This window comes from Aotus nancymaae, unplaced genomic scaffold, assembly GCF_030222135.1.
Source record: "Aotus nancymaae isolate 86718 unplaced genomic scaffold, 86718_ANA_hifiasm-v0.15.2.pri h1tg000036l, whole genome shotgun sequence".
Classification (NCBI taxonomy): Eukaryota; Metazoa; Chordata; class Mammalia; order Primates; family Aotidae; genus Aotus; species Aotus nancymaae.
In genome coordinates, this window is record NW_026988450.1 from 45,801,964 (window position 1) to 45,828,222 (window position 26,259).

Here is a 26,259-nt window from a genome sequence, read left to right on the forward strand (position 1 = left end):
TCCAGGAGAACTTTCCCAACCTAGCAAGGCAGGCCAACATTCAAATTCAGGAAATACAGAGAACACCACAAAGATAAGAACAGCAACCCCAAGGCACATAATCATCAAATTTACCAGGGTTGAAATGAAGGAAAAAATGCTAAGGGCAGCCAGAGAGAAAGCTCAGGTTACCCACAAAGGGAGCCCATCAGACTCACAGTGGATCTCTTGGCAGAAACCCTACAAGCCAGAAGAGACTGGGGGCCAATATTCAACATCCTTAAAGAAAAGAACTTTCAACCTAGAATTTCGTATCCAGCCAAACTAAGCTTCTTAAGTGAAGGAGAAATAAAATCCTTTATGGATAAATAATTGCTGAGAGATTTCATCACCACCAGGCCTGCCTTACAAGAGCTACTGAAGGAAGCACTAAACATGGAAAGGAACAACCAGTGCCAGCCACTGCAAAAACATACCAAATGGTAAAGACCATTGGCACAATGAAGAAACTTTGTCAACTAATGGTCAAAACAACCAGCTAGTATCAAAATGGCAGGATCAAATTCACATATAACAATATTAACCTTAAATGTAAATGGGCTAAATGTCCCAATCAAAAGACACAGACTGACAAATTGGATAAAGAGTCAAGACCCATCAGTGTGCTGTATTTAAGAGACCCATCTCATGTGCAAAGACACAATAGGCTCAAAATAAAGGGATTGAGGAAAATTTACCAAGCAAATGGAGAGGAAAAAAAAAGCAGGGGTTGCAGTCCTAGTCTCTGATAAAACAGACTTTAAATCAGCAAAGATCAAAAGAGGCAAAGAAGGGCATTACATAATGGTAAAGGGATCAATGCAACAAGAAGAGCTAACTATCCTAAATATATATGCACCCAATAGAGTATCACCCAGTACATAAAGCAAGTTCTTAACAATGTACCAAGAGACTTAGACTCCCACACAATAATAGTGGGAAACTTTAAGACTCCACTGTCATTATTAGACAGATCAATGAGACAAAATTAACAAGGATATCCAGGACTTTAACTCAGATCTGGACCAAGTGAACCTAATAGACATCTACAGAAATCTTCACCCCAAATTCACAGAATATACATTCTTCTCAGCACCACATCGCACTTACTCTAAAATTGACCACATAACTGGAAGTAAATAACTCCTCAGCAAATGCAAAAGAACAGAAATCATACCAACTAGTCTTTCAGACCACAGTGCAATCAAATTAGAACTCAGGACTAAGAAACTCATTCAAAACCACACAACTACATGGAAACTGAGCAACCTGCTCCTGAATGACTACTGGATAAATAATGAAATGAAGGCAGAAATAAAGATATTCTTCGAAATCAATGAGAACAAGGACACAATGTACCAGAATCTCTGGGACACATTTAAAGCAGTGTCTAGAGGGAAATTTATAACACTAAATGCCCACATGAGAAACAAGGAAAGATCTAAAATCAACACCCTAATGTCACAATTAAAAGAACTAGAGGAGCAAGATCAAACAAATTCAAAAGCTAGCAGAAGACAAGAAATAACTAAGATCAGAGCAGAACTGAAGGAGATAGAGACACAAAAAACCCTTCAAAAAATCAATAAATCCAGAAGCTGGTTTGTTGAAAAGATCAACAAAATAGACTGCTAGCCAGACTAATAAAAAAGAAAAGAAAGAAGAATCAGATAGATGCAATAAAAAATGATAATGGGGATATCACCACCAATTCCACAGAAATACAAACTACCATCAGAGATTACTACAAACACCTCAATGCACATAAACCAGTAAATCTAGAAGAAATGGATGAATTCCTGGACACTTACACCCTCCCAAGACTAAACCAAGAAGAAGCTGAATCCCTGAGTAGACCAATAACAAGGTCTGAAGTTGAGGCAGCAATTAATAGCCTACCAACCAAAAAAAGTCCCGGACCAGACAGGTTCACAGCTGAATTCTACTAGAGGTATAAAGAGGAGCTGGTATCATTGCTCTGAAACTATTCCAAACAATACAAAAAAAGGGAATCCTCCCTAACACATTTTATGAGACCAACATCATCCTGATACCAAAACCTGGCAGAGACACAACTAAAAAAGAAAATTTCAGGCCAATATCCATGATGAACATTGATGTGAAAATCTTCAATAAAATACTGGCAAACCAAATCCAACAGCACATCAAAAATCTTATCCATTATGATCAAGTCAGCTTCATCCCCCAGATGCAAGGCTGGTTCAACATACACAATTGTATCATGTAATCTATCATCATCACATAAACAGAACCAAAGACAAAAACCACATGATCATCTCAATAGACGCAGAGAAGGCCTTCGACAAAATTCAACAGCCCTTTATGCTAAAAACTCTCAATAAACTAGGTATTGGTAAAATGTATTTCAAAATAATAAGAGCTATTTATGACAAACCCACAGCCAGTATCATACTGGATGGGCAAAAACTGGAAGCATTCCCTTTGAAAGCTGGCACAAGACAAGGGTGCCCTCACTCACCACTCCTATTCAACTTAGTATTGGAAGTTCTGGCCTGAGCAATGAGGCAAGAAAAAGAAATAAAGAGTATTCAATTAAGAAAAGAGGAAGTCAACCTATCTCTATTTGCAGATGACATGACTGTATATTTAGAAGACCCCATTGTCTCAGCCCAAAATCTCCTTAAGCTGATAAGTAACTTCAGCAAAGTCTCCAGATACAAAATCAATGTGCAAAAATCACAAGCATTCCTATACACCAATAACAGACAAACAGAGAGCCAAATTATGAGTGAACTCCCATTCACAATTGCTACAAAGAGAACAAAATACCTAGGAATACAACTGGCAAGGAACATGAAGGACCTCGTCAAGAACTACAAATCACTGCTCAAGGAAGTAAGAAAGGACCAAACAGATGGAAAAACATTCCATGCTCATGGTTAGGAAGAATCAATATCGTGAAAATGGCCACACTGCCCAAAGTAATTTATAGATTCAATGCTATCCCCATCAAGCTACCATTGACCTTCTTCACAGAACTGGAAAGAACCATCTTAAACTTCATATGGAACCAAAAAAGAGCCTGCATAACCGAGACAATCATAAGCAAAAAAAAAAAAAAAAGCTGGAGGCATCATGCTACCTGACTTCAAGCTATACTACAGTCTACAGTAATCAAAACAGCATGGTACTGGTATCAAAACAGAGATACAGACCAATGGAACAGACAGAGGCCTTGAAAGTAATGCCATACATGTCCAACCATCTGATCTTTGATAAACCTGACAAAAACAAGCAATGGAGAAAGGATTCCCTATTTAATGAATGGTGTTGGGAAACTGTCTAGCCATGTGCAGAAAGCTGAAACTGGATGCCTTCTTTACATTTTATACAAAATTAACTCCAGATGGATTAAAGATTTAAACATAAGACCTACCACCATAAAAACCCTGGAAGAAAACCTAGGCAATACCATTCAGGACATAGGCATAGTCAAGGATTTCATGACTAAAACACCAAAAGCAATGGCAACAAAAGCCAAAATAGACAAATGAGATCTAATTATATTTAAGAGCTTCTGCACAGCAAAAGAAACTATCATTAGAGTGAACCAGCAACCAACAGAATGGGAAAAAATTTTTGCAAGCTACCTATCTGACAAAGGGCTGATATCCAGAATCTACGAAGAACTAAAACAAATTTACAAGAAAAAAAAACCCCATCAAAAAGTGGGTGAAGGGTATGAACAGACACTTTTCAAAAGAAGACATTTATGCAGCCAACAAACATAGAAAAAATGCTCATCATCATTGGTCATTAGAGAAATGCAAATCAAAACCACATTGAGATACCATCTCACGCCATTTAGAATGGCGATCATTAAAAAATCTGGAAAACAACAGATGCTGGAGAGGATATGGAGAAATAGGAATGCTTTTACACTGTTGGTGGGAGTGTAAATTAGTTCAACCATTGCAGAAGACAGTGTAGCAATTCCTCAAGGATCTTGAAATAGAAATACCATCTGACCCAGCAATCCCATTACTGGGTATATATCCAAAGAATTATAAATCATTCTGTTATAAAGATACATGCACACATATGTTCACTGCAGCACTGTTTACAATAGTAAAGACTTGGAACCAACCCAGATGCCCATCAATGATTGACTGGATAAAGAAAATATGGCACATATACACCATTAAATACAATGCAGCCATAAAAAAGGATGAGTTCATGTCCTTTGCAGGCACATGGATGAATCTGGAAACCATCATTCTCAGCAAACTGACACAAGAACAGAAAACCAAACAGCGCATGTTCTCATTCATAAGTGGGTGCTAAACAGTGAGAACACATGTACACAGGGAGGGGAACATCACACAACAGGGCCTATTGGGGGTGTGGGAGAGCTAGGGGAGGGATAGCAGGGTGTAGGGGGATTGGGGAGGGATAACATTATGAGAAACACCTAATGTAGATGATGGGGAGATGGATGCAGCAAACCACCATGTCATGTGTATATCTATGTAACCATCCTGCACGATCTGCACATGTACCCCAGAACTTAAAATTAATAAAAAACAAAAAAAGAAAAGAAATATATGTATGTACATGTATATACACTATATACGCACATATTCTATGGATATTTAGATACGTTTTGAGATGTTCACATATATGTGTGTGTATGTAGTATGTGTATATGTGTATTTCTCTGTATATGAGCAAAATATCCTTGAAAAAATACATAAGCCGTTTAGAAAGTCATATCTGAGAAGGGAAATGAGTCCCTAGAGGATAAAGGTGGGAGCTTATTGTTTTGGTTAGATATCCTTTTGTACTTTTTAAATGTTGACCCATGTAAGTATATTGCTGATTATTTTAAAATATACACATAAAATTTTAAAAAATAATTCTTTTATTTAAAAAAAACAAACACATCTTTATTCTTTATGTGTTAGCTTATTTAGCATGTCACAGTGTTAAAGGAGGAGGGTCGAATGAAGGAAAGGTTCTTCATGCAGGCAATTTAGCTGTTACCTTTTGAACCCGAAGAAGAATAGTAGTGTGGTGGGTATAACAGGAAAGACTGACAGATAACCTGTTAGAAGAAGGGATTGAGAGGGATAGAAAATGACAAAGGCAGGGGAGTCTGCTCTTATAAAGCCAGCTGTGTTGGAGATTTCTTGTCTACAACTACATACTGAAATGAATATGAAAGCACTAACGTGAAACACTTGACCAATGTATAGTATCTTAAAGGAATCAAAATTTTATTGTGAGCTCTTGAGTTCCACTACTTCTATTATCATTGTATTGCTTCAACACAAAAGAATAAAATTAGAAGCTGAGATAGATATTAATTTGGTATGTACGCTTTTTTTAAAGTCTATCTGCCGAATACTGTGGATATTGCATTCTTTTTTTCCTAAAAGCATATGAAATGCAGTCAGATTTGCTATGTAATATAAACAAAATTACTCTTTTTAGCTAATGTTTATGCCATATTTTTAGACTTCTGGCTCACTGTTATTATCATAGTGTCATTTATGCAGGGATCATATGTATTTGGTAAGTTTAAGGGTTACTCACAGACATTAACAAGCACGAGAAAAGAATTCACTAAGATCTATAATGCTTCAAATGATATTGTAAACATGTCTGAAAACATAGGTTTGTCTCACAACAGAATACCTTTGAGCACACACACAGAATGATAGGTCTGGAAAGGGATCTCCAGTACCTTTTCATTCTATTACTGTCTCCGAGTACGATGGTGGCTTAGTGTCTGCAATTTTGGTACTAATGTAACTTACCCAAGACTGCCCATTTTCCCAAGCTGCAGCCAGTCAAGCTATCAAATAAAATAACTTATGTCATCATACCTTTCCTGGCTCTCCCTTGGGTGCCCAACACTGTTCAAAACTGAGTGCTGGAGACTGAGAGTAAAGGTCAAAAGCAACAGTCTGAACTTCAGGGTAGATCTGACCAGAAAGTAAAGGCTATCTTTTTACTTTCCACAGCAGGAGAATCTTCTTTACCTGTCATCCAATCATGTTAGTTGTTTGAGTTGGAGCTCTGTAAAAACACCAGCTTCATCTACAGAATCTGGGAATTCCAGGGTCACTGGCAGAACTGCAAAACAGGATTGCAGCAACTCAGCACACACACTGTCAGATGATTTGCTTCTGAGAACTTGTTTGGGCCTACCACCTGATCAAACAGCATCATCACTGTTATCTGTAAAATATTTACATTTGCAGGGCAAGAGAGAGGTACTAAAGTTGATTGCCCTGTGTCAGTGTGGAATTTACTTCTTTGAAGAATAAATCAAGGAGGCTACATGATTAATTCAAATGGGAGTCTCTTTCCTTTTCACTTGATCTTGGGACTACAATGTCACTTTAAGTCAAAATCAAAGACATGTTTAGAAACACGAGAAAATACGTTTATTTTTCCATGGTTTTCTCATAGGTTATTTTCTCTAGGTTATGAGAAAATAAAAAACTTTTAAACAAATAAGCAGCCAAATTTGGAGAGAGAAGAGATATTATTAAACTTGTGTCTATATTTCTGAAAAATAGCCTAGAAGTTTATAAAAGCAAAAAACACAAACATCATCCTTGTGTTTTTATTAGGAAGTATTTTAGAACATGCATATGTATTTTAAACACTTTCCTTCTTTTGAATCTTGCATTGCACCCAAAGAATGCTAATGGTTACCAAATTGTTCTTTGGCAGAGTAGCCTGACCCTTAAAAAATAATAATAATAATAATGGAAGAGAGTGTTATAACATGTGATTGTAGCACAAGACAAAATTATGAATCCTCAACCCTGAGAAGATATTAACTAATCCTATGATCTGACCCTAAGAGGTTACCCCTTGGAGCATTCCTCTCCATTGCATTATGTATATTACATGGTAATGAATGACTGTTTTCATGGCTCCCAATAAAGAGCTGCTTTTCTTTATTTAGAGAACAAAGTAGGGGGTTTACAGATCATATCCGAGTTATCATTGAGCTGCTCAGTCTCCTCATCTATGTGCCTCAGCTTGCTCAATCTGTGTTGGTTATCTCAGCAATAAAGCATTCAGCCTCTAAAAGTTGGTTTCTTCCTACACCCTATAAACAAGAGGATGAATATCTTGTTACGTATGCTAAAATAGGTTGGGTGAAATAAGCATTACTCTGCTCCCTGTCACTAGCTATAATCAGCTTTTCAAGTCTACACTGAGTGTGTCTCCACACATGGCACACTAAGGAATAAGGATGTTTGTGACAACATATTCCTGAGAAGCAGCAGTTCTAACAGCCTAGTGACCCAGCTATTCATTCCAGTTTCTTTGTGCAGAGACATTTTCCCAACTCCTTCACCATGTGCTAACAATTAGATAATGACTCCATAAATGTAGAGAAAAAGCAGTGTCATGGACAATGGGTGGTTTGTTTTCTTAGTTCTTTATTGAAAACATATGGAGATGTTTATATATAAATAGAAAACAGTAGAATGCTGCCGTCATGTAAGCAGCAACTTAAAAAATCCTGCATGAATAGAAATCAAACATTTCTATACCTATGCAAGAATTCTAGTTTACTGATATCTACATATCCTGTCTTATTTGGCTTGAAAAGATGTTTTATTATTTTAGGCTTTTTATTCCTAGTTGGAAAGAAATTGTGGAGCAAGAGATTTTTGTTTTTGTTTTCATTTCTTCTTGGCTTAAATTACTTTGTTAGCAGGAACAGTAACTTCTGTCCAAGTATACCTTGTGTTACGATTATGAAAAAGTTTTTAATCTATATATTTAACTACAGTCTTTGTATTTCTGAATTAAAAGTGAGTACTCGTGGCCTGATAGAAGTGACTTTCAGGAGACCCAGCAGTGGAGAGGTTGAGAGCACAGCTTAGGAGGTAGAAGCAGTGCTCTCAACTGCTTAGGAGGTGGAAGGAATTCCTCTGGGTTGGAATTCTGGCTGCACCACTTAACTAGCTAGGTAACCATGGGAAAGTTAATCAACCTGACTAAACCTCAGTTACTTAATCTGTAAAATGAGAAATAAAAGAGCACTTATATAATGATTGTACACACTCACCAGATGAGCTGTAAGACGTTACACATAGTGTCTGGCTCGTAGGAAACGTCACAGAAATGCTGCCTACCATCATCGTAATCAGCTAACAGAAGGGCTTATATTGGGACCATCCTTGAAAATCTGAGAAGTGCTGATGCCCAGTGCCAAGAACATAACAACAGTTATGCTACTGTTTACCAAGTGATACTTATACCCTAGGCTTTACAATGTACCGTTTTTGACAATTCCATGAGCTGGGTACCATTATCATCCCATTACAGCTAAAGATTGGTTGATATGTGGGTCAAACCCAGTCTGGATCATTCAGAAGCCCACACTCTTGATTTCTCTGCTAAAATGGCTGCTGCATATATTGCCTAGGGCACCTTTGAAACCTTCTTTATTTACACTATTCTCTGTGTTCTTGTCAACATCCTGTGACATTGCACAATGGCATTCACAAACTGTGAAGTCCCCTGTCCCTAGGACATCTGTTCATTTGCAGTTAAAGAAGACCAGGAAGCACTTAATGAACATATTATTAGAAGCTCTGGTTTTCAATTCATGCAACCACTTTCACTTTGGTCTATAAAGGCCTTTTCCTCAAAGGTGCTTGAAGCTTCATATGGAAAGGCTCATTATTCAAGCTTTTGCCCCACCCTACAGATGCAGAATCCAAGGACCAAGGTAACGTGACTTGAGGACAGAGGAAGAGGCCATTCACCCACTTTAGGAGCCCAGTGTATCACTTGCTGAGTCTGAAATACAGCAGACTGGGCCCAGGGCATTGTCTAACTCACCAGGCTGCTCATTAATGGGCCACAAACATTAATGTTTGTCTAATAGCCAAACTGCTAACTAGCTCCACTTTTTAAAAACTATTTTAAGTTCAGGGGTACATGTGCAGGTTTGTTACATAGGGAAACTTGCATAATGAGAGTTTGTTGTACAGATTATTTCTTCTCCCAGGTATTAAGCCTAGTACCCATTAGTTATATTTCCTGATCCTCTCTCTCCTTCCACCGTCCACCCTCTGGTAGGTCCCAGTGTGTGTTGTTCCCCTCTATCTGTCCATTTGTTCTCACCATTTAACTCCCACTTATAAGTGAGAACATGTGGTGTTCAGTTTTCCATTTCTGTGTTAGTTTGCTAATGGCCTCCAGCTCCATCCATGTCCCTGCAAAGGGCATGATCTCATTATTTTTGTGGTTGAATAGTATTTCATGGTGTTTATGTACCACATTTCCTTTATCCAGTCTATCATTGATGGGCATTTAGGTTGATTCCATGTCTTTACTATTGTGAATAGTGCTGCAGTGAACATACACATGCACGTGTCTTTATGATATAGAATGATTTATATTTCCCTTTTACTGGTATATACTCAGTAATGGGTTTGCTGGGTTGAATGGTAATTCTGTCTCTAGGTCTTTCAGGAGTCACCACACTGCTTTCCACAATGGTTGAACTAATTTGTACTCCCATCAACATTGTATAAGTGTTCCCTTTTCTCCTCAACTTTGCCAGCATGTATTTTTTTAGTTTTTAATAAAAGCCATTCTGACTTGTATGAGATAGTATCTCATTGTGGTCTTGATTTGCATTTCTCTAATGATCAGTGATACTGAGCTTTTTTTCGTATGCTTGCTGGCCACATGTATGTCTTCTTTTGAGAAGCATCTGTTCATGTCCTTTGCCCACATTTTAATGGGGTTGTTTTTCTCTTGTAAATTTAAGTTCCTTACAGATGCTGGATATTAGACTTTTGTCAGATGCATAGTTTTGCAAAAATGTTCTCTCAGTCTGTAAGTTGTCTGTTTACTCTGTTGATAGTTTCTTTTGCCGTGCAGAAACTCTTAGTTTAATCAGGTTCCACCTGTCAATTTTTGCTTTTGTTATGATTGCTTTTGGCATCTTTGTCATGAAATCTTTGCTAGTTCCTATGACCAGAATGGTATGCCTTGGTTGTCTTCTGAGTTTTTATAGTTCGGGGCTTCACATTTAAGTCTTTGATCAATCTTTAGTTGATTTTTGTATATGGTGTAAAGAAAGGGTCCAGTTTCAACTTCTGCATATGGCTACTCAGTTATCCCAGCATCCTTTATTAAATGCAGAGCCCTTTCCCCATTGCTTTTGTCAGCTTTGTAGAAGATCAGATGTTTGTAGGTGTGCAGTCTTATTTCTGGGCTCTCTCTACTCTGTTCCATTGGTCTATGTGTCTATTTTTGTACCAGTACCATGCTGTTTTGGTTATTGTAGCCCTGTAGTATAATTTGAAGTTGGGTAATGTGATGCCTCCCGCTTTGTTCTTTTTGCTTAGGATTGCCTTGGCTATTTGGGCTCTTTTTGAGTTCATTATGAATTTAAAATAGTTTTTTCTAGTTCTGTGAACAATGTCATTGGTACTTTGACAAGAACAGCATTGAATCTGTAAATTGATTTGGGCAATATAGCCATTTTAATGATACTGATTCTTCCTATCCATGTAGCTCCAATTTTAACCTACATAGTACATGATTAGGAGCACTCTGTCTGATTTTCTTGTTTGAAGAATGGGATCTGCCTGCAATATGGGAATCCACACAAACAAGATGGCTCAATTCTGTTTTCATTTGCAAGATATGTTGTGAATGTTCTTTTCTCCTTTTTGCAGGAGAGGGAAAGAGTTTAGGGTTGTGGGTATGGCGGGGCATACAAGCGAAGAGTCTTAGGACTGCCAAATTACTTGTCAACCTGCTGACTTAGCATCAATGTACTAGTTAAACGAGTCCTGAATGTAAGATATTAATGCAAATATTTTGCATATTATTAACTCTAATGATGTTACCATAATGCAATGGCCACAGCTGAAAGCTGAGGTGGCACTTTTTATTATAAATGCCTTGGGTCCTTCACTGAAAATCAGCATGAAGACAAATCCCTTAGAAGTGAGAGTGGAAATATGAGCAGACTTCTGCATCATTAATCTTCTCATCATTATCAATAACAAAAAGTGTTGGTGTCCCAGGGCCCTGCATTCAGTAAATTCCAGCAAGAATTCCTTTAGAACCTGCCCTACTCTTGCCTTTGTAACTACGGTACACTTTGAGAGCAAAAGGTTAGGCAATCATTGTAAAATGAAATCTGTTTTATAAAAAAAAAAAATACTATGTAATCCTCAAATTGTTTTGTAAGTGGAAAATCACTCTAAATGCAGAACAAGTATTGCTTACCCTCCAGTGCTATGCTAGTGATGGTAGTGTGGAGTCTTGGAAAGCAGAGAGTTTCAGAGCCAGCTCTACCATTTGCCACCTGTATGACATTGAACAAATCCCTTGACCTCTCTGATTGTCAGATCCTTTCCTATAAAACAGCAACATCAATAATGCTGCTTTGTCTATTTTATGAGTTGCCAAAGAACACTAAAGGAGATTGCAAATGTGAAAGCTCTCTGGACGCAATGTACAAATATTACTATTGATTTTTTACTAGGTGAGTAATGAGGAATGAGTAGCAGTGTTTGTCCAAGGATAGCTTGGGAATAAGTCAACCAAGGTGGCAGTTGGTAAGGCTTGAAGATGTGGATGGCTCCTGGGAAACAGATGAGCTGGTCAGTTTGAAGGGTCTTTAAGTTGCAAGTTTTAGGGCCTGGTAGCAATTTAACTGTGCAAACTGTCAAGAGCCTATTATATTCTAAGCTCATGCCATGACAATATTGGCTACATGAAATCACTGTGTGCTTTCTTACCAGACTTTATTTGGAAAGAGTTTACAGACTAGTGGCCTGGCAGAGTTGCCTGGAATTAGAGTGCTGTGGTTTTACACGAGGGAGAGCAGTGTTTCATGCCTTGTTTTATTACCTTCCTCCCTGGGGATTCAACAGATAATAGCAACAACAAAATCAGAAACCCAAGACAAACCTGTTAGCTTGATGCTTTTAAGCTTTGGAAGAACTCACAATTAATACAAGATAGAATATCTATTTAGAGGGAAGAGGTGCAAAGAAATAAGTTCACAGAGCATACCTACTTTTGTCTGAGCATGGCTAACTATCTGGAGATCCCTGCCATATAGGAGGAATTGTATACTGAAACACAGTGAACACTTAAGGAAATTAAGAATATTATTGCTAGTAGAAATAATTGAACAACTTTAATATGGGGCTTTGTATTTCTCTTCATTATATTTTTTGAATCATTTCAAGCTAACTCTTGAGTTTAGCAAATTCTAGACTGAGTAATTGTGCATCTCAGAATGGTTAGATAACATGTAGACCAGACCCTAAGTCAGGCACAGAAACATGTCTTGGCACAGCCGTGAAGAGGTAAAGTATTTGGTAATTGTTGTTTGATAGTTCCCAAGGAGAAAGCACAGAAACAACAGATAAAAACCAAACAATTTTCTTTTGTGTTTAGGTAAATGTTTCCAACTACAGTCTGGTGATGGAGTCTGACGCGGGAACCTTCTTACCCACTGGACTGCAGTTCACTGGCAGTGAAAAGGCCAGGGCCATCATGGAGGAGGTTATGAGCCTGCTGCAGCCCCTCAATATCACTCAGGTCCTGAGCCATGGAGAAGGGACAGACATCAACTTTTGGATCCAAGCTGGAGTACCTGGTAAGACCAAAAGATGAAGTTGTGTTCCTTGTATCTTGCCAACAATTTAAAATAAAATTTCTATTCTAATAGAGCACAGTGGATACTCGTAGGCCAGGTTGTGCATGGAAACCTTAAGCTTTTGTCTACACGGTATAATCTGATGATTTCCAAAACTGGGATAATAGTCCTCACCTTGTATTTGTTTACCCATCTGTATCCCTTTACTGCTAAATTATAAGCTCCTCACTCCGAGATTCTGATTTAGTCATTCTGGAATTGGGCCTAAAAATCCATTGTTTCATTTTGTTTTTTTTTAGGAGGTATCTTTGGTGATTATAGCACAAATGATCTCATAACCAAAATGTGAGAACTAGAGTAGAAGGCAGGTATTACTACGAATATCCTTCTAGAAAAACTTCCCTGCTTCAAATAATTCCCTGTTTAAATACTGTGGTATCTGAAATTTTACCATTAGAGATGAATTCCTTGAGGGTGGGGTACTTCCTGTTAATCATGTTTTACCTTAATGCATGTGCAAGAGGTTGGGCATAAACTAATTTACCCTGAGCAATTATTTACCATGTGAATATCCTGAAGAGAAGTCCTAAGTCCCTGGGAACAGGGATGAAATGGTGAAATGGGAATTCATATGAGGAGGTTACTTATAGGAATAGAAGCTGGAGAAGCTGGAATAGTCTTTTTTTTTTTTTTTTTTTTTTTGAGACAGGGTTTCACTGTGTTACCTGGGCTGGAGTGCAGTGACATGATCACAGCTCACTGCAACCTCTGCCTCCCGGACTCAAGCGATCTTCCTGTTTCAGCCACCCGAGTAGCTGGGACTATGAGTGTGCACCATCCCCCTGGCTAATTTTTGTATTTTTTGTAGAGACAGGGTTTCATCATGTTGCCCAGGCTAGTCTCGAACTCCTGGGCTCAAGTGATCTGCCTGCCTTGGCCTCCCAAAGTGCTTGGATTACAGGCATGAGCTACCACGCCTGGCCTCTGGAACAATCTTAAAGAAGACAAATTTTTACTGCTTCACAAAGTTGCCTAAGCCTGGCCATAGAAAAAGTTTATTGATATTAAGTGTTTGTGACCCAAGGTTGTTCCCTCAACACTATTATATTCATAATCCAAAAAAATGTTAAAGGATCTGTCTGAAAATCGTTCTGTATTTGCACTATACAAATAGGAAGCCCAATCTTTGAACACTTTTAACACTGCTGTTTTCAGAACTATTTCTATGGCTACAAACATTTCCAAGGTACTAAAAAAAAACAGTGTCTCTAGACCTATTCTACTCTAGCTTTTTTTTTCCAGGCTGCAAAGTAGATTTTACCAATAGTTACATACTATATAGATTTAAGATTTTTTAAAAGTTTATTCTTGGATACTGTAGATTTGTAAGGCATATTTTAAGTTTTAACTTTTATAATAATTTTTCATAACTAAAAATAAAAGGAGCTTTTCTTTATTCTAATGCAAAGACCCAAATTCTTTCCCTTTGTTCTGTGTATGTTTTAACATACTTTGGAATTTCTTAAAGCAACATTTCCATTCACAATGCTGTACCTCTCTGGACAGATCCAGTACTATCTGCATATGTGTCATTGATAAATATGATCTAAATGTAGGGGAAAGAGTCTGCCCTTTCAGTTATATAGAATCATTTGCATGAATTTTTAGATGTTTTGTGAGACTGAAATTTTTCAACAGGAACTTCTTCAAATTTGAGAAGCTCTCAATAAGCTTCTGTGTAGTGAGGAAAAGACTGTAGACTGTGGGTGAGTGAGCGTGTAGACTGGTGTGGTCAAAGGTGAGGTGAGGAACTGAAACCTAAGACAGAATTGGGAACAAAACTTGTCCCTCCCCCTCCCAGGTATTTTCTTGCCATGTGTTTGATCGTGGAGACTTGGCTCTAGCTTTATTCTTCCACAAGTACATGTTGCATAAGAATGGTCCTGTTTGGAGTTATCAGGTTAATTTGATTCTTTTCCCCTAAAATAAGGAAGTGTTTTCTGTTTTTGCCATGGTAAGGTGAGGTCAGGTTTGATTTCTACCTAATAGAGTGGAGTGGGGAGACTGAGCCCGTTATGGATGCATAAGAATTAATAAGAGCTGGGCACGGTGGCTCATGCCTGTAATCCCAGCACTTTGGGAGGCCAAGGTGGGTGGATCACTGGAGGTTAGGAATTCAAGACCAGCCTGACCAATGTAGTGAAACCCCATCTCTACTAAAAGTATACAGAATTAGCCAAGTGCTGTGGTGCACACCTGTAATCCCAGCTAACTGAGAGGCTGAGGCAGGAAAATCAGTTGAACCCAAGAGGCAGACGTTGCAGTGAACCAAGATCATGTTATTGCACTCCAGCCTGGGCAACAAGAGCAAAACTCTGTCTCAAATATAAAATAAAATAAAATAATATATTTAATAAGAGTTAAAATGTATTGAACTCCTGCTATGTAGGAAGTACTCAGGCTTTTTGCAGACAGTTTTATCTATACAACCATCCTATGAAGGAGGTACAATTATCCCTATTTTGCAGATGAAGAAACAGACTCAGAAGGGTTAAATGACTTGCCTAAGACTATACTACCCTTAGGGCAGAAGTCACCCTGAGAACAGGCCACTTTGGCTTCAAGGCTGGTGGCCCTTTTCTCACAATATGCAACAACACAGGGGAGTCTGGAATGCTGAGAAGGCTCCAAATCTTTGGCAGTGTCTAAAATGTTTATCTTACTCAGCTCTTGCTTATGCAAAGGATTTCAGTCCATTCCTGCTCCACAAGGATTTACCCCTGGGAGAAAGGAGTTTGTTATTGTAAATAACTACTTATTTCTTCTCACATTCTTTGTTCTACTCCCTTCTTTACCTCTGAAAGATCAGAAAAGTTTACATAAAGTCAGTAGCTCATTTAGATGACAATAAATGCTTCCTGGAATTCTGTTTTATTTCCTTCAGAGTATTATAAGACAGAACCAAATTACTGCTGTCTTCCTTTTATTACTTTTGAGTTATCATTTGATATTTCAAATTTGGGCTGTTCCTGGAAGAAACAATAATACTGCTTATAACTCTTGTTACCTATTGAAAATTTCAGGAACTTCACTGTGCACGGTGGCTTTCTCCTATAATCCCAGTACTTTGGGAGGCTGCAAGGTGGGAGAATTGCTTGAGGCCAGGAGTTTAAGACCAGTCTGGGGAACACAGCAAGACCCCCATCCATATAAAAAAAAAAAAAAAAAGAAAAGAAAGAAAGAAAAGGATGAAGAACCATAATTCAGTTCTTCATCTTTTTTCTAAAAGATTAAGTTGAATTTGTCTGAAAAAGAAAATAAAAATATATCAATCACGTCAACCATGTGCCCTATATTTGTGAAGGCCTGATAAATTCTAACTTAAGGCTAAGGGTAGGATTCTAAATACTAATTGTAGTTTAAATAACTGCTCACCTAACTTCTGAAAAATTAATGATAAATATTATTTCTAAACTCCATCCTTTTTTTCTTTTCTTCTTTCATTGATTCAATAAACATTTATTGAGTCCCTACCATGTTGTAAGCCTATTAAATTTCTATAATTTGAGGTGACTATATGATGACTAGGCCCAATGTTCCATGTATACTATATACCAAAATACTGATAGAATTGAATATCTATCACACAGATAGAATTAAAATTCAACATTGTTTTCATAATTATAGAAGACAAAATGATCAATTTACAATATGGCCATCTTTGGGAAAGAAAAGATGATATTCTTTACCCATCTAGATGATATCTATAATGGACAGAATAACTATTAACATAAATATAAGGCTTTGGGGGGAAAAAGATTTTTTTAAAAAAAAGTATCTTGGATGCACTTTCCGCATAAACTCTTTGTTCTAGATCTTCAGACACCAGCCTTCTCCCATTTCCACCTCCTTCCATATTCCTATTCTTTCTGTCCAAATCTTCATGCTCTTTAAGGTTCATTCTGTACTCACCAGTGTTCATGAATCCTTCCTGAGTCCATAGTGCTCTATTGCTTTCCAAATTTCTAACACACTTCAAGTCTTTATCCCACAACTTGGCATGTGAATTACATACCATATTATTCTTGGAGCACTGGGAATGTATGTGCATCCTGCTGCCTATATGCAGTAATTAGTTCTTTAAGGTTAAGGTCAATAATTTCTACTTATTTCCCTATTCTATAGCTGTCAGTTTAATTTGGGGAAACATTTAAAGTCTTATAAATCTGATTTAGAAAAAACAAAAACATTGAAATAATTATTTTCTAGACAAGCTGTTGGACTCTTCAGTTTAAGAATGTGGAGAAAATAAAGGATACTAAGAAAAGAGCCAAAAAAGTATAAAAAATATTGGGAGAATGGTATAAATTGGGAAGGTTAGAGCAATAAGGATTATCTCTCTTTAAGGCACAAAGACTAAGAGAAGATATATCTTCCAGTACTTTAGTGATTCTCACACATAAAATGGTGAACTGCTATTCCCTGACAATTTGAAAGACAATACAAGAAATGACTTAAAGTGACTTAAGAGGGATTTAAGCTAGTCTCTATTCACTCCAGATAGTAGAGAGGCTTTAAATCTCAAGTTTTTGCCTGATTCTCCAATTATGAGCTCCAGGTTAGAATGAAAGGAGTCTATTTCATTGTGAGTATGTCACCAATGAGATATAATCCATGGTTCTTAGATGTCCCTAAGTGCATCCTTCTTGAATATATTTCTTCTTTAGAAACTCTTTCACAAAATGTACATTAATGAAAAAAAATTAAATACCCTCTTACTGTGACCTGAGAGAATGTACCCACTCTTACTCTATATCTGCCAATAAAAGTTTATTCCTCTGCTTCAGAATCTGAAATTCAACTTTTTTTGGTTGTGTTGTTGTTGTTGTTGTTGTTAGTGTGGTGGCTTGTGGTAGACAGTATATTGGAAAGAGTTAGAGGACTTGAGTGTGTATTCTGGCTTCAAAACTTCTAACTATATGGGCAAATGACATAATTTTTCTAAGCCTCATTCATTTGTTATTAAGCATCCTTATTAATCAATTATTGTATGGCACTGAAGAATCAATAGTAAAAACAGACAGATAAGATTCATACCCTCAGAGACAACACAGACTAGTAGTGAGACTTGGTTATTTCATCTGCCAAATAGGTATGGTAACCTATGAGCCATTATTTCTACCAGGTCTCCACATATGTTCTCTTCCCTCTCTGTCCCCTATCTCATTAGCAGGCACCAGAATCCAGAAACCTCAAAAGCATCCAGTATGTAAAGCCAAATGTTTACAAGTACTGTTTACTCCAAATCCCTCCTATTTCTTAAACCATTCCCTCCTCTCCATCCTACAGACCTTGTCTCACCGAAACTCACTGATTCCTACAGCAATAGTAATATCCCAACCTGTATTTTTAATCCTCTTTCACCTAATTGGCTCACTGCTTCCAGAGTGAACTTTCTAATGTGAAAATCAGTATATCAACTGGGATGTTATTGGCTGCAAAATAAAACAAGACCCATTCAGAATGGCAGTAAGGGGATGATGTTTTCTAATTCACTTACAAAGAACTTTGGAGCAAGTGTTACAGAGTGCATAATGTGGCTATTTGACCACATCAGGGACCTTGGTTCTTTACATCTTTCCATGTTGCCATTCTTGGCATGTAGACTTTTGTCTTCAGGCTTGTCCCGTTGTGTCCTAGGATGGCTGCAGTTGCTCTAAGCAGCACATTCTCATACATGGTGCAGTAGTGGAAGAGAGAATGTCTGTAATGGATATCCCTTTTGAAGAGTGAGGAAATGTTTTCTAGAAGCCCTAAAACAAGTTTCTTAAACTCCATATTATCGGCCAAAATTGTGACATATGTCTGTGGCTAAATCATGCAGTGGTGATAAAGTGGAATTAATTAGATTGGCTTATACCGATCAAATTTTACTTCCTGGGCATAGGGTGGGGCCCAGTATTCACTGAAAAATGGCATCCTGAGAAGCTGTGTGAGAAAAATTGAGATTCTTTAGGGAAAAGGTGATGATTTCTATTGGGTAAATAATTAAAAGTAACTGCAATATCTGATCATCTCTGCTCCTTGCTTCCAATCCTCCAGGTCTCCCTGCTGTCTCCAGAGTGTTATGTATGATTAAAGTGCTCACCAAGTATGGCATTCAAGGCCCAAAATCTCAAAAATCACCACTAAACAACTTACTCATGTAACCAAACACCACCTGTTCCCCAATAACCTACGGAAAATTTTTTTAAAGTAATTTAAAAAAAAAGAAATCAAGGGCATCCAAATCAGTAAAGAGGAAGTCAAACTGTTTGCTAATGATATGATCATATACTTAGAAAACCCTAAAGACTCCTCCACTCCTTTCCATCATCTCTCAGTCATACAAATCTAATTGAAGTTCCTGGCACACCCTGCTGCTCTCATACTTCCTTGCCACTGGACCTACCTTATTCTATCTTTATCACCTGTTAATTTCTAATCACTCATGATGCAGCTTCTGGTTCTCCTTCTCAAGCCTTCTACAATCTGCTATAGTCTGAGTAAATGTCCTCTGGGTATGCTCCTACAATGCCCTGTGTTCACCGCTCCTAATACTTTGTTCTTATAATTGTGAGCAGTTAGTTGTTAATTCCTCAGAATTCTCAGTGCCTAGAAGTGCCTGGCCCTCAACAAAATGTCCATGACTCAAATGCTTAATAAGCAGGATCCATGTTTGTAGGAAGAGTAAGATAATGCCAGTGAGGTTTATTAACTGCAAATGCAAGACACAACTGTAAATTATGATTACTTCAGTAATAACATCACTCACTGAGCTGTCCTCTTTCCTTACATGTTGTATTGTTTTAAAAATCATACTTGAATTTCTTTCATCTTTTCTATAATAGTTCAAACTCCACATTGAAGTACCAAATACTCGGATTACTCAGAATTTCACATATTTTCCATCTTGCTTATTTCTGCCCAATACCTCATATGGCATTAAGCAGAACTAAATTAAAACTTTCCATTTCTACATTTCCAAAGGCCGTTCCTCTAAAATGTTCTAAGAAAGGAGACATCAGGATACAAGTAGGAATGGTAATGTAAAGTAAATTAAAGGTTCAGCCTCTGGACCTGGGACTCCTGCGTTTTCCAATCTCCAGATGGAATAGTGCAGCCCAGCAGTTTTGTGTCCCCTGATGTCCCTAATTAAAGGGTGCCTCCCTTATGGTGAAAACACTCTGTGCAGTGATGTTTGAAGGGCTTGATGCTCCATGGTAAGCAGACTTCACCCTACTGGGAACATGAAAAGGATCCTCTCTGATTTGTGGCTGTAGCCCTCAAGCCCTCATTTAAATAGCCAGGGCAGTTTCATTCAATCAAGCATGCGTTGAGTGCCTACTGTAAACCAAGCACTGTTTAGACACTAAAGATAGAGGATGAAAAAGACTCACCAGGTCTCTGCTCTTGTGGAGTTTACATTGTGAGGAAGGGTGGGACATTGGGAGGATACAGACTACAACAAAGAAATAGATCAAGAATAGAGAAAAACATTAGATGTTGATAAGGGCTATACAGAGAATTATAGTAGGTGGTTACCTCTTACCTCTTTAATTCAGGTGAGTCAGAGCTCTTGCTATTCACTGACAGCTATTTGCTAGACAGCTGTGTATGACATCCTCATCAATATTGCACTCCTGAAAATTGTTCATCAGAACAGCTTATAAGCTTCTTCTACTCTTCTTCTTTGCAGTAGATCTGCTTCATGTCAAACAGAAACCACTGGGTATCTTGCCCAAAGCAGATCTGGCTCATGCCTTCTAGGATAATTACCAAGTAGGAGAAGAGCAAATTTTTATACCATTGGGCAGTTAGTCACACATTGCTCTATGAAGTCTCTTCTATTGTTGCCTTGAACTGTTTTTAAAGCACACACTTTAACTTCAAAGTTAATATACTTTGTACTTTATCTCCTTAACTGGATTGAGGATGAAGAGACTGTTCTTCTTGTTTATGTACCCACAACATCCATTATTACTTGGCACATAAAATGTATCTAGTAAATATTTACTGATTAGATGTATTGATTTAAAGATGAAAATAAGCTACGGAACAATAAAAGGAAGTTTTTGCTGTAGTACCAAGATAAATAACACATGCAGAATAACTGCAGGAGCTCACAGGTCAGAAGACAGGAAAGACCTGGAAGAGAGGAGCCTGAGCTGGACTTTGAAAGATATGAAAAAATTAGCCAGGCATGGTGGCAGTCACCTGTAATTCCAGCTACTTGGGAGGCTGAGGCAGGAGAATTTCTTGAACCCAGGAGGCAGAGGTTGCAGTGAGCCAAGATCACACCATTGCACCGCAGCCTGGGCAATAAGAGTGAAACTCGGTGTCGAAAAAAAAAGAAAGCTATGTAGTATAAGAATGGACAGAAGAGGGTAAAGAAGGACATTCCTGATGAGAGAATAATATGAACAAGGCAGTCCCTGTGGGGCACAGAGAAAAGGAAAGTGACATCATTTTCCTAATTCATCTTGCAGGGCAGTGAGTGATGAGAATAGTTGAGTACCTCTGGGCCAGATGAAAAAGAGTCGTAAATGTCAGGTGAAAACTCATAGCTGATGCTCAGTTACCTATAATAAAAACAGTGTTTTAGGATGTAAATCCCTAAAGCTTGTGCCTAGAGCATCCAAGTCACACTCAAGTAGAAGGCTCAAAGTGAGAACACTTAAAGGGAACCTAGAAGCTTGAGGAAGTAGCAAAGGGTTCAAAACAATTATTTTAGAAAATCAGATAATGACATGATTTTGCTCCATTTTATGTACTTAATGACTTATAAAACACTATAACTTAAGTTTCTATACCATTTCCCATACCTTCTAATAACATAACCTAGAAAAGTTTTTCTTCATCTTCCCCTTTTAGGGTCTCAAGATTAGCTCTTCTGAGTTCCCCTTCTTAGGCGGACTTTCCATCAGTTTCACTTTACAGATTCTCTAATTTTTCCTTATGTTACACTTTGATCAATGGATAGCTATATTATATATAAATGATGGAGGATACAAAAATGAGATATGGTCCCTTCTCTTCTGGAGCTCACAATTGAAAACTGATTTTGGTTAGCTTAATAATCATCAAGATAAGAATAAAGATTTCATTATAGAAAGCTAAATAAAGCGACATTAAAATTTCTAAGAAAAGTGTCTAAAATTACTTGAAAGCAAGTGACGTATAAGGAAGGAGGATTTCAAAATATGTTTTCTCCTTGTCAGCCATGTGAAACTTTTCTCTCCCTGCTTTAACTAATTAGGGAATTTATTTTTACTTCTTTTAATATATCAAGTGATTTTAAAGTGTGATTTTTTTTTTTTTTTTTTTTTTTTTTGAGACGGAGTTTCGCTCTTGTTACCCAGGCTGGAGTGCAATGGCGCGACCTCGGCTCACCGCAACCTCCGCCTCCTGGGTTCAGGCAATTCTTCTGCCTCAGCCTCCTGAGTAGCTGGGATTACAGGCATGCGCCACCATGCCCAGCTAATTTTTTGTATTTTTAGTAGAGACGGGGTTTCACCATGTTGACCAGGATGGTCTCGATCTCTTGACCTCGTGATCCACCCGCCTTGGCCTCCCAAAGTGCTGGAATTACAGGCGTGAGCCACGGCGCCTGGCCAAAGTATGATTTTTAATGCTATTGCAAACATTTTCAAACATATACAAAAGTAAAATAATATATTCAACCCTCATGCACCCACCATTTAGCTTAAGGAGTTTTTCACTCATGGTCAGTCTTATTTCATCTACACCCCAGCTACTCTCCTACACCCGGTTTCTTTTGAAGCAGATCTCCAAAATCACATCATTTCATGTATAAATATTTTCATTTATATTTCTAAAGGTAAGGACTCATTTTTATTTACATAACTACAATACTATTATTCTACCTAAAATATTTTACACTGATTTCTTAATATCATATCCAGTATATGGCCAGTTTTCAAATATTTCCAATTGTCTTTATACTTCTTTAAAAATAGTTTTCTAATGTAAACCAGGATTCCAATAAGGTTCAAACAATGCAATTGGCTGATACATCCCAAGTTTCTTATAACCCATAGGTTCTACTTTCATCTTTTTTCTTCTTACCACTTACATGTTACAGATGCCGAGTAATTTGACCTAATTCCATTTCCATGGCATCATTTGTCATGTTCCCAATCCCTTGTATTTCCTGTGAATTGAGTTAAATCTAGAGGCTTGCTCTGATTTAAGTTTGATTTTTTTACGGGGAGCAGGGGGTGGGCTAAAATACTTTCTAGATGTTGCTGCTCGTTTTCATTAGGAATAATGTCTAATTATCTCCCTTTTTATGACATGAGCAGCCTAGATACATTTGAAATTGACCCTTGAACCATAGGGAGTTTAGGGGTACTGAGCCCTGCACACAAAAATCTGCATATAACTTTTGACTCCCCAAAAACTTAACTACTAATAGCTTACTGTTGATCAGAAGCCTTTATGATAACATAGTCAAAAACACATATTTTGTAAATGTATTATATACTGTATTCTTATAATAAAGTAAGCTAGAGAAAACTACTAAGAAAAGCATAAGGAAGAGATACATTTATAGTACTGTACTGTATTTGTCAATACCATCTGTTTACAAGATGAATTGTCTGAAATGGCAACCGTGGTGGCACACCTCAATTTGTGGTACATACCAAGCAATTCAACTTTCTCTTGTAAAGTCACGACTTCTCTCTGCTTCTTGGGAGCACTTCCAACATCACTAGTTGCGCTTGAGGCCCATGGTGTTAGTCAAGGTTTACAGTATTGCACTAAACATGATGAAAAATACGTGAGAGCCATAAGACATCACTTTTTCCTGTGATATGCAATTTACTGAGGAGATGAACTGCTCACATGGAGGTGATTAGCGTCTATAGTATTTTACCAGATACTGGCAATACTTGAGCTCACCACAATAACAGCAGGAGGTAGCTATGAAATTACTACAATAGTACAGTATGTACTACTGATAATGTTATGCAGTTATGATTTTATACTGCATCTTTACATTTGTTTACATTTTTCTTGGCTGCAAAGGGAGCCATGTACAATCTGTGTTTGTGTGCATATGTTTTGACAAATTTTCACTTTTTATAATAAATTTGTATATACATTATGGTAGTAAATGCTAAAATAAACTAGCATCCACATATATTTATGCATTCATAACATACCTTTTTCTTTTTTTAAATTTATTTATTATACTTTAAGTTCTGGGCTATATGTGCAGGTTTGTTACATAGGTATACAGGTGCCATGGTGCTTTGGTGCATCCATCCTCCCGTCATCTACATTACGTATTTCTCCTAATGCTGTCCCTCCCCAATCCCCCCACCCCCTGCTATCCCTCCCCTAGGCCTCCACCCTCTGAGAGGACATACTTTTCTTTTAATTATTTTGATATTTCCAGACTATGTGGTTCATTGTAGAATTATTTTTAAATTGTCACAAATCTCCAAAAAATTTATTGAAAAAAAAATTTGTAAAAGTGAATCCACACAATTTAAACTCATGTTGTTCAAAGGCCAACTAGATTAAATTTCAGTATATTCTGGATGGTATATTCTAATCATATCATTCCTTCTTTATTAATTTAAATACATCTACACAAACAGAACTTTCCCCTGATCAACTATTCAGCTACTCTGAGATACTTTTGTATAAGAAGGTAGGATAAATGCCTCTTTCTTTCTTTTTATTGATCTATTTTAAAACTGATCTGTTTGTTTACTTGTATCCTCCAGAGATGATTTATTTTTTGTATTGTTACTAAATGATGGATTTAAAATATTTTATGTGTTTCATTCCATTGTAGTAGCTATTTTATTCATGCTCAAATTGTTCTATCTTTGGCCAATTGAAACCTCTTTAAGTGGTTCTGAGTCCTTTTGAGATGACCCTCAGAGTTGTTGATAACATCCTGGCTTTCTGGTATGACAGACTGTTTTAGGCCATCTTGTACATGTCCTACCCTAGATCTGAAATCAGCTATCTCCTCAAAGAATCCAATTTATTTTCCTAGGTTATAGTATTTAGAGGCCACAGTCTGAGCAGTAAGTGTGTGTGTTGCTACTGGATTGTTCATTGCTTCTAGGTCTTTTCAGCAGACAGAACTAGAAGATACTTATTTTTTTCTCTAAAGATAAATTATATTACTAACTATATGATATTTCCAATTTAAGTTCAAAGACTGTAAAATTGCACTTAACCTCTCTGATGTTACATCTGCATCTTCTTTTTCCCCTGCCTACAATCCTGGCTCTCAGTAGAAAAACATAATCATTCATTTGCTTTATCCCACCACACACACACAGTAGTCTCAGAAGAACAATAGCAACACAATCACCAACAGCATAATTATTGAAGAATTTCCTGTAGTTCTTTTTGTTTTTACTATGTATGTTCTACTAGAAACGTACAAATTTCTGTTAATCTATGATGCATATTACTCTTCCATTTCTCTCCCTCTGTCTCTCTTTTTTAGAGATGGGCTCTCACCCAGGCTGGAATGCAGTACTGCAATCATAACTCACTGTAACCTCAAACTCCTGCGCTCAAGCAATCTTTCTACCTCAGCCTTCAAAGTAGCTTGGACTATAGGCTGGTACCATCATGCCCAGCTAATTTTTTAAAAATTTTATTTTTAGAGATGAAGCCTCACTATGTTGCCCAGGCTGGTCTTGAATTCCTGGGCTCAAGCAGTCCTCCCACCTCAGCCACCCAAAGTGCTGAGATTATAGGCAGGGGCCACTACACCTGGCCATTTTTCTTATTTTTGTTTTAAAACCTCCACTACTGATTTCTAAAACGCTTAAATGCTTATTTTCTAATTTTTCTTTATAATGTGGGAAAGAGATTATGAGTAGGAATCATTATATGATTTATGAATTACCTTGAAGTGTCATAGTTCGATTCTCAAGATACTATTGCCTATTCTTTCTTCTTAGATCTGACTCAATTTCACAATTTCATTCACTCATTCATTTAAGAAATCCAAGTAAATGCCATGAAGCAATTAGAAAAGAGGCTTAAGGAGAGAATTTAACATATATTGGTTGTCTACTGTGTGTCAAAATTACGATAGGTATTTTACTTATATCATAATTTCATAAGAACGTTTCGAAGTATAAATTGTTATTATGTAACCAATTTTCAGATGAAGCAGTTGGGACTCAGGGAGTTTCCTTTGCCCAAAGTCACAGAGATATTAAGTAGAGAAGCTAGAATGAACATATACAGTCTGTTTTACTCCAAAGTCATGTAGAAGGTACAGTCCTGTCCTTAAGGAGTTAATGGAGGGTTGAGACCCAGGAAGAACAAAGTACAGTAGGAATTCAGGCCAAAAGAAAGGCATTAAACTGCCAGGGCATCACAAAGAGGTGGCATTTCACCTGATTTTCAGGAAATAATAAAATATATTGGATGTAGAGGGAGTGCATTCCATGTCAGAAACTGGAGATGAGCAACATTCTGTAGGTAAGAAAGTGTAAGGGATACTTAAAATGATAAGCAGTCTGGTTGGACCAAAG

General features: G+C 37.4%; 2 protein-coding genes across 2 annotated transcripts in view; one reads left to right on the plus strand and one right to left on the minus strand.

Moving 5' to 3' along the window:
* CPQ (carboxypeptidase Q) overlaps positions 1 to 26,259 on the plus strand; it is a 516,880-nt gene that overhangs the window by 411,870 nt on the left and 78,751 nt on the right. The window contains exon 7 of the mRNA XM_012467968.2: positions 12,475 to 12,676. Within this exon, the coding sequence (XP_012323391.1) occupies positions 12,475 to 12,676 (202 nt within the window). The remainder of the gene's footprint in view (positions 1 to 12,474; positions 12,677 to 26,259) is intronic.
* TSPYL5 (TSPY like 5) overlaps positions 1 to 26,259 on the minus strand; it is a 289,007-nt gene that overhangs the window by 44,505 nt on the left and 218,243 nt on the right. The gene's annotated exons all lie outside the window — the stretch shown is intronic.